The following is a 14,031-nucleotide window of genomic DNA, read 5'->3' as shown; positions in this document are numbered from 1 at the left end:
GAGCACAACATCAATGGAGAGTCAACCACATTTAAATATCAAGAAGACAACAGCAAGAGTATTTGATAAACTTCATAATCCATTCATAATTTTTAAAAAAATTTCTTGGCAATCCAAGTATAGAAGGCAATGTCGTTAGTCTGATAAACGATAGCACTCAGAACTAGGAGCAAACACCATACAACAAGGTGAACACTTTAGAAGCATCCCTTTAAATATAGAAACAAAGCATGGATTCATGTCCTTTGCTTCTATTCAATACTGCACTTGAGTTTCTAACAAGGGCAATAAAACACCAACAAAAAGAAAGAGATTAAATTGCCTTTAACTTCAAATGATATCATTATCTATGAAGCAGACAGTTATCAGTAAAGTTACTGATAAAATAAAGAACTAGTAAGATCATTAAACTAAATTGTTGGATACAAGAGCCACATATAAAACCAGTTACACTCCTATATTCTACAGTCAGAGATGCAATGAAAGAAAATATCCCATTCACAACTGAAAAACTGTAAGGTATCTAGGAATAAGTCCAACAAAAGGCGTACATGACCTTTATACAGACAATTATAAAACATTCGTGAAAAACATTAGAAAACACCTTCCCTTCAAATTATTCTATATATTTAGTACAATTACAATCAAAATGCCAGCAGGATTTTTCACGAAACATGACAAGAGATTTTCATTATCATTTACCAAAATGTAATAAAAGCCATAATAATTGAGACAAAATGACATCAGTTCATGGATAGACAAACAGATCAATAGGAAAGCATACAGATGCCAGACAGGAAACTAGATGCATAACAGAAGTGGCATTTAAAGCAGAGGGAAAAGAACAAATTATTCAAAAATGATGTTGAGGCAACTCATTAGTCATATAAAAAAGTAACTTTGAATCCTTCCTCCCACATTAAAGAAATAAAATTCCTGGGAAAAAACACAAACAATCCAGCATTTTAAAATCAGCAGATAACAAGGTGAACTGTATAGGCACAAATGCAAACTGCAACAAATATGTGAAAAGATGCTCAAATTTACTAACAGGGAAGTGCAAACGAACGTAAAAATGAGTTAACACTTTATAGCCATCAGCCCGGCAAAAATAAAAAGAACTATAACTACTACTGGTAGAAACAACCACTTTGTTGACAGAACTGTGAAGAGTTAGAATGCTTTGGAAAAATAGCCTGGTAACCTCTATTATAATAAAAGATCAATGTGTGGTAATAAAAGATTAAGTTGGAAACACATCAGCTAGCTGAAGGAACTTCCAGAAAGTATTGGTCAGATTAAAGAAAAAAAAAAAAAAGCAAGATGCAGAAATGTACATATGATATGGTTGATCCTATTTATTAAAATAAAAGCATTCAAAAAAAACCTTGCATATGCAAAGATGCATATTATTTATATATGTGTGTCCATGCTAATTAAGAATGCAAAGAAAAATACAGAGGGCTATATCCCAGGCTATTTACACCGGTTTCTTTTTTTGGGGAGTAGGGGTAGTGACTGATGATGAGAGAGCAGAGGGGAAGAGACAGGAGAAAAATTGAGGCAAGTAAATAATAAAGCTGCATTAAAATAGAGCACGTCTGCATGAGCATTCGTGGTATGATCACATTTAGTTATGCATTTATTCAAATCATATTTGAATACATATTTTAATAATAAAAACATTAAAAGAACTAAGTGAGAAAGCTACTTAAACATTGATCAAAACAATGTATTAATGTGGTCACATTCAACGCATCCACCAAATATTTATCAGGTGCAAATTATGTTAAATGCTAGAAATGCAAAATGCTCAAAACAGGTACAGTTAAAAGAGACAGCACGTCAAGAAATGTTAATTAACAATAATAATCTAGGTCAAATAACCTCACATAATACATCACTAGAAACTGGACAGTGGGGAGAAAAAAAGCTATCTTTACAAAACGAGAAAATAGTCAGTGGGATTAGTTTATTAAAAGAATAAAATGTGTGGCTCAAAATAAAGCTCAGATTTACCCTATACACACAGCTTCACCTCATGAATAAACATTAGAGCAAGAGTTTTCGGATTTTCCCTTGCTACCCACATTTTCCTGCAGAGCAGTACCTGTGTGGTGGTCCTGTGGGGATACTCAGTGCTTTCAGCCCCTTGGCAGTCTGAGGGCCCTGTGTGTCCCCCTACCTGTGCTACTCTCCGGTGACCTCTATACACCACCTAGACACCTGGTGGTGACCTCTATACACCACCTGGTCACCTGGTGGTGACCTCTGTATGCCACCGGTCACCTGGGTCTGACAAAAAATTGAATTCTAGAGCTCATGTCCCAAGGACTGGGAAAACAGGTGCATCCTGAGCTTTCTTTGTGTTTTCTGCAGAACTTTAATTTTATTTTAAATTCTTGTTTACTTATAAATTCCATTGGTCTTTCTCAAAGCCCAGGGGAGCTATTAGGATGGTCAATGTGAGGGTAATTTAATAGACATTTACATAAACGGTACCTAATAATATCAATGGGGAAAGGGAATTTTGTGCTATGAAATAAATATGTGAAAATGTGAGGGATACCTACAAAAAAGAGGGCATTGACTATCGTAACAAGAAAAGGAGGATAAAGTGAATGGCCAAGCAAAAGTTTTTCAATTCAGCCTTGGAAAGGAAAATGAATGAGAGTCCAAAATCGACCAGGCTTAGAAAGACCTCTATGTCTCCAAACCAAGTAGGACAATCTCAAAAGGAAGTGCAGGAAAAGGGGTTAATGACGCCACCTAAGAACATTTGCCAGACTAGGTTCTCCCCTGACTTGACACAGAAGTCTCAAGGGAGATGCTGAAGTTATTAAGAGGAAAACATTCTTGGCTTCCTCGGAAACTTCTCCCTTAATGAGTCCAAATTAAATACATTAATAAATAGTACCCAAGGCTTTTCTTATATGAAGTATCCATATTACCCAATGTCTCTGGAGCCACAGTTCCATTTCTGGGAAGGAATGAATAGCTATTTCTTTATTAGGTTTTCTAAACTGGTACAGATGCCAAAAGAAGAAAAATATTGAAAAAAGCCAGTATCAATTACTTTAACTTTTCTGCATATGGCCTTATTTTATTGATGAAGCACACATAACCTGGTTTTCATTGAGGGCACAGACTGAAAATCCTCCGAGCCGAGCTCCCACCCTACACTTAATTCCTCACTTAATCTCCACCATCTTCTATTAAGATTCCATGCCTCACCTGCCCCGTAGACTTCTCCATGAAGCACCTTTAAACTTTAAGGCCTCTGAATCACCCTAGGTCATATGTAAGCATGGAACATTCTAGATGACAGTAGATGAGGAATCGAGCATTTTTAATACGCTATGAAATGCTCTGAAAAGCACATACAAATATACACCCAGCATTTACCTCATGTTTTTCATTTTAAGTAATTCAATTGAAAATGAAGAAGTAACATTCAATTTAGAAGAAACAGCTGGTAAAAACCAAGTCAGGAATTTCCAAGATGCCATAGCCAAGAGTTAGCCAATTTTATCTAGGATTTTATGTGAATTTTGGACCTGCGAAAGAGTTTTGACTTAGGCTGACAGTCTAAATAACTCTTTCGTGACCTTAGCACCCACCATTCCTATCCACTCCACGAAATTTAACAGATCAGTTGCCGTACTATCAATCATCGGATCAAAAGGAGTTTGTAATATGATAAATGTACCTTAATGTTAAACAAACACTATTGTCTGCGCAGTGGTTCAACAAGGAAAGACTGATGGTTACAGGCTTAATGACACTTGAATTCGATTAGAGTAAGTTCAGAGCACTAGAACAATCACTCAAAATTTAAAAGATATATGAAAGGAATATTATTGTCCAACTAATAGAAAATGTTCCTCTCTCTAAAGAGACCTCTACTGAGATACCAAAACAATGTTGTTTAACATATGATATATGAGGTCTGAAGGCCAGTGAAGGTCCTCACAAAGTTAAGAAATTCAGACATTCATGTGACATCAGCAGCACATGAGAAATAGATGCTCAAAAAAGGAAGTGGATTCCAGAGTATGCATAGCCCTTTTGCTTAGACCAATAGACTAAAAAAAAAGAAGAAAAAAAAAAAAATAAACACAGAAAAGAGTGAACAATTACTTAAAAACTCTAAGCAAGGAGAAGTGGCTTTCCCTTAACCAATTTCCAATGATTAAGACTGTTTTTAATTAAATGGCGACATGTAAAGCTCTGAGGACTTATGGACCTCATTAGGTCACTAAAAAGGTGTAGGTTTTAGCCAAAGACACAGGTTACCTCCATGTAATATGGCACTATACCTAGAAATCTCTGACATCCTGGAATTTTTAATGAACACTTCTAATCTCTTAACAACTTTTAAATGTCATAATTTTCACTAACATTGAATTACACATTTTAGGGAGGCTGAAGAGCAGAGGGGCTAAAAGTCCAAGCATACTCACTCACCTACAGATTCAATTTCTTTCCGTAGCCAGATACAAACTACATCAACTACTATTATCAACAGTATAGGTATTTCCATAAGTATTTTTTAATATCGAAAAGAAAGCAGTGTTTTCTCTCCTTAAACGTGACCTTTTCAGAGGAGTCTAAGCCACTTAACTTGGGAGCAGGAAAACGCATCTGCCTAAATTGATCCTTTCCAGTTTCCGCTGCACTATTTAATCTAAAACCACCTTTTAAAAGCGTATAGGTCACCGCTTATATTAAAGTGACAAAATACGAAATTAAACATTTTTTTATCAATAGCGATCCTCTATTTTATTGTAAGAGATGGAATTCCAAATCACAGCTCAAGCTTTTAGTCAAATTGACAATTACAATACAAATATTCAGGCTCTGGTTTCTCAAAGGAGGTGGGAAGCAATCTTCCTCTCCCTCTTTTCTTTGTAATTTTGTTCATTCTGCAAAGAGAGAAGAAAATAAGTATGGAAAATTTCTCTAATTTTCTCTTGCAAAAAAGAACAATTGTCTCTTCAGCACTATTCTTATTCTCACCAGATGCAATTTGCTTTAAGAACAAATGTATAAAAATCAAGCTTTAAAAAAAAGTCTACAACATGCTCTATCTAATTATTCAACAAAGTATCCGCTTCAAAGTAATTACCAACTAACAAGGGTATGCCTCATTTTGAAAAGTGAAGGAAAATGGAATTTTAGAAAACAAAAGCAGATTTTTCTATCAGCTTACATTATAATTTCAGGGTTGCAATTTTTGTTCTTAATTTTCAATTGTCAGTATCTTTACTTAAAAAAAAAGTTAAATCTGTCAGTTACTAAGGGTTTAATGATCTTCGAGCACACATGAGTAGATATATACATCACTTTTAGAGAAACAACTTGGTAAAAGAAAAAATTTCCTTTGTTTTTAATCTTTTTGTTTTCTTGTTTCTAATTTTTTATACTTTATGTATAGATATAAGAAACATTTAAAGGAAATGTCAACAAATTTATTTTCTATAATAAAATATAACTAATGTAACAAAATGAGAATTCATAAATCAACCCCCACAAAAATGAATGAATGTATGAAGAAAAAGACAAAGTCCCTCCTTACACTAGGATTCTAACTTATAAATGTAGAAGAAATGATGGAATCTTTTTAAATCGCCACTTATCATCACTTATAGTAATAACTGTTTCACACAAGAATCAACAATAGATGCTAAAATCCATGGGTATGACAAGAAACGGGCTATTTTCAAGTCTCAAAGAGTCTCCCCATAAAATAAATAATTAAAAAGGCATAATAGTAACTCTACAGTGGAGAAACCTGGCAGGCAATGCTTTAACCAAATGTTCAGTTTTCACCAGAAATGGGACAAATCGACATTACATGCTTCCTGACATGATATCCTGGGAAGGACGCAACACCAATTCTCCGGGTTTTCTGCCCAAAGTCCATAACTTGAATCTAGTTATGAGAAAACATCAACAAACGCAAAATGAAAGACATTCTACAAAATAACTGGCCAGTACTCTACAAAGTTTTCAAGGTCATGAATGATAAAGACTGAAAATCTGTTTCACAATAAAGGAGACTAGAGAGACATGATAGCCAAATGCTATATGTGATTCTATACTGTATCTTGGACAAGAAAAGAACTTTAGTGGCAAAATTTGAACAAAACCTATAGATTAAACCATGGCATTGATCCAATATTCACTTCCTGTGATTATGGAGGAGAATGTACACACCATATTATTTAAATGTAAAAGTATTTACGTCATGTGTGCAATTAACTTAAAAATATGTGTGTGTGTGTGTGTGCGCGTGTGCGCGCACACGCACACACACGCATGGGTGTATGGATAGGTATAGAAAAAACGATAGAGCCAGTCTGGTAAAATGTGAGTATCGGGGGGATCTAGAAATAGGATACACAGAAATTCTTTGTTCTAATATTTCAACTTCATAACCCTGAAATTTCAAAATATAAAGAGTACCTAAAGGGTAAGTGACCTCTGTTTTTAAGTGGTTTGATGATAGTCTAGTCTAGGGGCTGGCAAATTTTTTTTCTATAAAGTTCCAGACAGTCAATATTTTAGGCTCTGTGGGCCATAATCATCTCTTTTACAACTATTCAACTCTGCCCTTGAGTCACAAAAACACCTAAGACAGATTGGAAATGAATCGGAATGGCTGTGTTCCTATAAAATTTTATTTCCAAAAATAAGCAATGGGTCAGATTTGGTCCATTGGCCATAGTTTGCTGACCCATAGTTCATATCAATGAAAACTCATCAAAATAATTATACTTGCGGTTAACATGGTTTGAGCACACGCCAGACACTATGTTAAATGCTTAGCTGGCATTAACTCACTAATCCTCACACCAATTTGATTAGGTAAATATTATTATTAATATTATTTCTATTTCCCACAGAGGAAACAGGCCTAGAGAAGTTCAGGAATTTGCCCAAGGTCACAAAGCCAGCAAGCAAGTAGATGCTGGGTTAGACCCCAAGGGTTGTCTTCACTGAACTATAACCAATGTGCCATACTTCTCATAGGGACTGAATTACACTGTCACGTGCAACTTAACAAAGGAACTTGAACCATTTTAACAATGGCTAAACAAATATGCAAATTCAAGAGAAACGTTCTGAGATGGTATTTTCACAAACCTCTTGTAGCTGCAAGGAAAGGAGTCCCAGTTGGTCCTGCCGTCTTTCCACCAACTCTCTTTCTGTGCGCATCTCTCTTTCTATTTCCTGAAGTCGCCGCTCCACCCGATCTGAAACCTTCACATGAACAGAAAGAGTGACATTATAGAGCTATTAGGGGAAAAAAGACTAAACTGAAGAGATATTTTATACCAGATACACCACTGCCTAAAGGATTTAAGATGGGCGTGTTTGTGGAGCTCTTTTTCATGACATATTCATAAAACAGATCACAAAAAAAACTGACTGAAAGTTATAAAAGAAAACAATCATTAGTCTCCAAATAATCCAAACCTGGATCCCAATAAAGGACTTACACTTTTCAAAGTATAAAATATCAAGTGAATAGATCAGAGCAAAAAGTGATAAACTAGAAAAGACTGCCCTCTGGTGAAACAGAAGGAAAATAGCAATTTTGCAAGCTACTGCATTTATTACTGTGGTAATGATAAACTGTTCTATGTATTCAGTTCTTTATCATTTTAATTATCTATAAGCATGACCTGCCGAGGAAGGTTTTGATGTTTATGTGTAGCAAATAATTAAAGGGCTTTTCATTAGCTTGTCAATCTTTTCTACTGTGATCTGCTAAAAATAAATGAGCTGTAAAGGATCAAAAACTAAAGTCAAATTGAAAAATGTGTAATTGGGACTCTCTAAAATAAACATGAAAAGATTTTTTTTTTCTCTCTGATGCAAGATTTTCCTTGCTAAAAGTTCGGCAAATTCAAAAACACTTTATACGTTACCATTATATAGTCCCCTAAAAAAAATTTTTATACTATTTGATGATGTGCACATTTGGTGCTGATGGATAGGAGACATTTGCATTCATTTAAGAGAAGCAATACATACAATCCTGTCATAAGAAATCTTTTGCCATCAATTCTATATAGCCAAGAAAGGTCCTGATCACCAAGGATTTTACTGGGACGATGGATATGTCCTAAACTGGATTTTGGTGATGGCTGCACAACTCGGGACATTTACTAAAAATCAATTAATTGTACACTTAAAGCAGATTAATTTTATGGTAAATTATAACTCAGATTAAGTTGTTCTTTAAAAACACATCAGTAAACACAAGTTTAGTCAATAAAGACTGAGCAAAACATCCTCTCAAAAAATTAGCAGTTAATATTTACTAAGACTGATAAGCCTAGTGTTTCCAACTTTCAGTGCCTAAATCAATTAAGACATATATTATAAAATTCACACTTCTTTACTAAAAACTAAAATACCCAAATCAAGCTTCTAATTTAGCCTAGTAATCAACTATAATATCCCAACAAACAATTTACTACTACATCTAAAATAAATGCAGTACTGCTGTAATAGGGAAAAAAGATTGGATAAACACTAAAATATAAAAGTTGTTAATTTGTTCAATTTTTACAAAATGAAAATACCTTTATTGTTCACGGTGAATATAAGAAACAATTAACAGCAACACATCAAAAAATAAATGATGCAGAACCACTTCAAACTCATTAGGATAGCTACTATAAGTTATCTATAAGTTTATAACTATAAATTATAAAAAACAATAATAATAAAATAAATATTGGAGAGGATACGGAGAAACGGGAACGCTTGTGTACTGTTTTGGTGGGAATGTGAAATTATACAGCCATAATGGAAAATAGTATGGTGGTTACTTAAAAAATTAAAAATAGAGTGACTATATGATCCAGCAATTCCATATCTAGGTATATACCTAAAAGAATTGAAGGCAGGGTCTCAGGTATTTGTACACTTTGTAGACGTATGTTCACAGCAACATTATTCGCAATAGCCAAAACATGGAAGCAATACAAATGTGCTTTAACAGGTAAATAGAGAAACCAAATGTGCTGTATATATGTAATGGAATATTGTTCAGCCTTAAAAAAGAGGAAAATTCTTACACATGCTACAACATGGATAAACCATGAAGACATATGCTAAGTGAAATAAGCCAGTCACCAAAAAAAAAAAAAAAAATCTGTATCATTTCGCTTATAATGAGGTACTTCATCAAATTCATAGAGACAGAAAGTAGAATGGTGACTGCCAGAGGCAATTTGCCTAAAAAGGTTTTGATGTTTTGAATGGGGGAGTTGTTGCTTAATAAGCAGTTTCAGTATTACAAGACAAAAAGAGTTTGGATTTGGCTGCACAACAATGTGAATGTACATAACACTACTAACGTGAACACTTAAAAGTGGCTAAGATGGTAAATTTTATGTTATGTGTATTTTACCACAATTAAAAATAAACAATAAAGAAGGATAAAAAGAAATAAAAATAATCTGCTAGTACCACCATCTATCAAGAGAAAAACACTGTTAAGTATTTTGTTTTATACATCCAGGAATTTTTCTATGCATATGTGTATGACTAGTCAAACACATACCCATTTCATTTCTTTTTTTGAACAAAAATTGGGTATTTCGCAGAGTATTTTATACACTTTTTATAGTTCACATATCAGGGACAACTTTCCATGATAACAAATAAATCTACATATTCATTCTTAACAAATGAGACATAGTTCTCCATAATTGATTACAATAATTCCCTATTGATAATGGGATAACATTTATTTTCACTAGAATATGCTGTGACAAACATTCCTATATAAGATCATTTTTGTAAAGTAAAAGATACAATCTTTAAGTAAAATTGTTGAGGCAAAAGATATGAATCACTGATAAAGTTATTAATCTGGGATCACAAAATAAGTTAGTGAGGAAAATGAGCCCAATATATATGAGTAAGTGTCTATTTCCAGCAGTATCTTGTACTCCCAGGTCCACTTTCATGTGTCCAGTCAGTCAGCATGCACGACACTAATTTGTTCCAGTTACTATGATAGGTAGAGGTTAGGGATATAGCAATACACACGCTGTATCCACAGACCCTGCCTTCGAATACCTAGCTATCGATTGAGAACTGCCATTGAATGAGTAGAATTTCTCTAAGTAAATTTAATGAGTTGAATGACTTCTAAATTTCAGGGAAGAAGGTTGTGCTTCTCAGCATCCTATCAAAATTAAAGCAGTTCAAGTAACCAAATACCAAAATCAAAATCTAAAATTATTTAAACATTGTCCACTTCACCACCACAGTAGTACATGTGATGATGGAGAATTATGTATCAGTTTTGAAACAATGCTTGTGTTAGGCAGCTTCTGTCATGGTTTCAGTGATCCCGATCCCTGCTTCCTGGCATTCATACACTTGTGGGTGGGTCCTAGTGACTTTCTTCTAATGCACAGAATACACAAAAAGTAATGAGATGTCACTTCCACGATTGGGTTACAAAAAATGGTGACTTCCATCTTGTTAGCATGTTCTGTCCTGCTGGCCCTCTCTCTTGCCTTCTCGCTTGCTTGCTCTGATGGAACAAGCTGCCACGTGGTGAGATACTCTGTGGAAAGGCCACGTGTCAAGGAAACAAAAGAGCCCTCAGAACAATGGGTCATGACAAACAGATGCTTCAATCCAATAATCTACGAGGAACTAAATGAGCCAGGAAGTAAATCCATTCCAGTCAAGACTTAGGAGATGCCTGCAGCCTGTGAGAGACCCAGAGCCAAAGCAGCTAGCTAAGCCATGCCTGGAATCCTAACCGACAGAGACTGTCAGATAACAAATGTAAGCCAGTAAATTCAGGGAAATTTGATATGCAGCCATAGATAACGAAGACAATTTTTCATATTTTCAAATAAATCCTCACCCAGGAAATAATCTAGAGACTCTAATGAAGAGTATATTCTCTATTCCATCCACAAAATTTCTATCCATTTTACAGGATTTTGTTCTCCATTTCAAAATACTATTATTTTCACTGTTCCTGGCTTCTCTGTAGTCCAGTGATAGAAGACCACCTCTTTTCTCCCAACTATGCCATATACTGGCCTTGTGATTAGCCTTCTAAATGAAGCATACACTATGTGAGATGTTCAAGTAATATAATCTCCAAAAACACCAATTTCATCACCCCTAAAATGGGGATAACCACTTGCCCTGCTTGCCATGTAGAGTACTGTGGATCAAAAAGCATAAAAGTAGTGGGACAAAAAAATACAGACGACCTGGCAGAAATTAATAGTTGTTTTCCAATATCTACTCCCCTACCCCATTTCTTCCATAACAAAGAAATTTTCTAACTTAATAGGCGGCTGCCAAATATAAACAATACATATTCTGGCCTCCTAAGCTGGTAACTGGCCGTGTGACTTAAAATTCTAGCAAATGGGATACATAAGTATTCCCATACATAAGTATTCAAGGACCTATCCATAAGAGAAAACACACAGGTGCCTTTTGCTCTCATACTCATCCCTTCCTCCATCTTGCTGTCTGGTACACAGATGCTGCCATCTTAAACCATGAACCTGAGGCCATAACAGCAGAAAAACAAGAAGAGCATGACAGAAAGAGCCAGAATCCCTCACACATTTTAAGGTCAGTACATGCAACACCACCTGGAACCCGGAACTCCATAACAAAAATGACTTTTCCACAGAGAGAAGTAACTTTTGTCTTTTTTAAGCCATCATTAATTGGAGGTTTTCAATTATTTACAACTGAAACCGACCTTAACTAAAAGAGAGAAGCATTTAGTGAACTGCAAAATGCTAGGTAAATATAACTATTGCCTTATACATCCAGTGTAGAAACATGGGAAAATTGTAATAGCCTTGCTCTGTTTATTCAAGTATTTAAAAAAAAACAAAAACAAAAAAAAACCTCTAAGTAAGAAAATGAATACACATTATAATTAGGACTCAGACAAGCAAAACATACATATAAACTAGTATGATTGAAAATGAATAAACACACTAAGTATTTTATGATTTCCAACAGTGGTAAAATTATAATCCTCCTGTAAGTCCACCAAAGGATCTTTATAGGCCAATCATCCAGACAGATCAATATGCTTAAAACAGTTCCCTTTTTCCACGGCTAATATTCTGAGTCACACAACTCTAACTCAGCAACAACCAAGGACCTGAAATGTACATTTGGACAATCCTAGTTTTCTTTGTCTATTCTTTCTCATCTATTTCTGTGGTACATTTCTGTATCAGTTAAGATACAACCTTAGCTCTTTCAAAGAGATGAAGTACACAGCAACTGAAATAAGATAAAAGTGTATTTCCATCTCATACTGCAGTCCAGAAGAAAGCAAGGCAGCTGGCAGGCCCCTCTGCTCCCTACAGTCATCCAGGGATTCACGGGCCTTCCACCTGTTGCTCCACTAACACCCTAGGTTGTTATCCTTACCTGCATGGTTTAATCTGGGTCCGTGCTATATCCACAATTCAACCCACATAAGGAGAAAGTGAGAAATTACCAGAAAAGTAGCTTTGTTTTCAAGGAGACAAGTCAGAAGTGGCAGACATCACTTTTACTCACACTTTGTCACATGGTCTCAACTTAGCTGCATACGGAAACTGGGAAATGTCATCTCAATACTTGAGTAACTAGGTGCCTGGATGAAACTGCCGGGGGCAGGAGGTGGTGAGGGGAGAAGCATGGGGAGCTGATGCCAAAGGGAAGAAGGCGCTGGATACCAGGGGTTAGTGAAAATTAGCATACCTTCAACACAGAATGCAACTTTACAGAAGGCCCCTTTCATCCTTTTCGGAAGAGGGTAAGATAAATGCTAATTCTCAGATAAAAGTACTAAAAGAGAACATTTAAAATACTAATTATAAAACTGAACAGTATGTAACAGATTACAAGGCACATAGATTTTAAGCCTGTAAATCCACTTCGAGAAACTCATTCTACCCATTTACTTTCCTACGTGAAAACTGGCACAAGGACAAGGTCACTCATTAAAGTGCTGTGCACAAAAGCAGAAGACTGACATAACCTAAACGTCCACCAATATGAGACTGGTTGAATAAATTATGGGGCAGTCATTCAGTAGAATGCTTTACATGTTAAAAGAAAGGAATTAGAAAGCTCATTAGATACTAATATTGAACAATCGCAAATCTCAAAACTATATTAAATGAAAAAAGCAAAATGCAGAACAGTGCTTTTAGTATGCTACCTACTACCAATAATGTAACAAAAAGGAGAGCAGGGAAGAAAGGTCTCTCTCAAGGTGATATCATTTGTCTGCAGTCCTGCATGACAAGAGGGAGCCAGCCATGCCCAAATTTGGGGGGTGGAGGTGAGGGAAGAGAAGCCAGTGCAAAGACCCTAGTGTAGAAGGGAATCTGGCAAATTCAAGACACATAGAGAAAGACAGATAATATAGGTACTATAATCTGGGGTAAGGAAGTTGGAACAGAAGCAGCTCGGGGAGGATTTGTAAAAGCAGGCGAAGAAGTCACAGTGAAATGACAATTTCTGAAAACGACTCGGCTAGTGTCAGGAGCACAGATGGGGCACACACAGGAGGAAGGAGACCAACTTCAATGGAGGCCACTGCAGTGAACTCAGTGATGGTGCTTGAAGAGAAATATTAGACAGAAGAAGATGGAATTAAGCAAGATTTCAGAAATAAATAGGGCAAGATTTTACAATGGATTAAAAGTGTGGTATAAAGAAAAGGATCTAGAGCGACTCTTAGGTGACCCCTGGATGGATTATGATTCCATTTTCTGAAATGGGGAAGACCACAGGAAGAGCAAGTAAAAACAGTTCTAAATAGAAGGGCATGCAAAACACTAACTCAAAAAGATATATGCACCCCTATGTTCACTGTAGCATTATTTCCGATAGCCAAGATACGGAAGCAACCCAAGTGCCCATCAAGAGACAATTGGATAATGATGTGGCATATATATATACAATGGAATATTACTTGGCCATAAAAAGACAATGAAATCTTACCAT

General features: G+C 35.6%; 1 protein-coding gene across 5 annotated transcripts in view; it reads right to left on the bottom strand.

The window, feature by feature from the left end:
- Positions 1-14,031, bottom strand: part of CEP128 (centrosomal protein 128) — a 340,375-nt gene that overhangs the window by 287,530 nt on the left and 38,814 nt on the right. For 3 of the 5 annotated variants that reach the window (XM_033109698.1, XM_033109695.1, XM_033109696.1), the window contains 2 exons: positions 7,150-7,266; positions 5,858-5,935 (listed from right to left, as the gene is read on the bottom strand). In XM_033109698.1, coding sequence (XP_032965589.1) covers positions 5,858-5,935; positions 7,150-7,266 — 195 coding nt within the window. The remainder of the gene's footprint in view (positions 1-5,857; positions 5,936-7,149; positions 7,267-14,031) is intronic. The other 2 variants (XM_033109699.1, XM_033109697.1) reach the window with 1 other exon arrangement.

Source organism: Rhinolophus ferrumequinum, chromosome 6 (assembly GCF_004115265.2).
Source record: "Rhinolophus ferrumequinum isolate MPI-CBG mRhiFer1 chromosome 6, mRhiFer1_v1.p, whole genome shotgun sequence".
Taxonomy (NCBI): Eukaryota; Metazoa; Chordata; class Mammalia; order Chiroptera; family Rhinolophidae; genus Rhinolophus; species Rhinolophus ferrumequinum.
The sequence above is the reverse complement of the archived record's forward strand: the minus strand, read 5'-3'. Positions and strand labels throughout refer to the sequence as shown.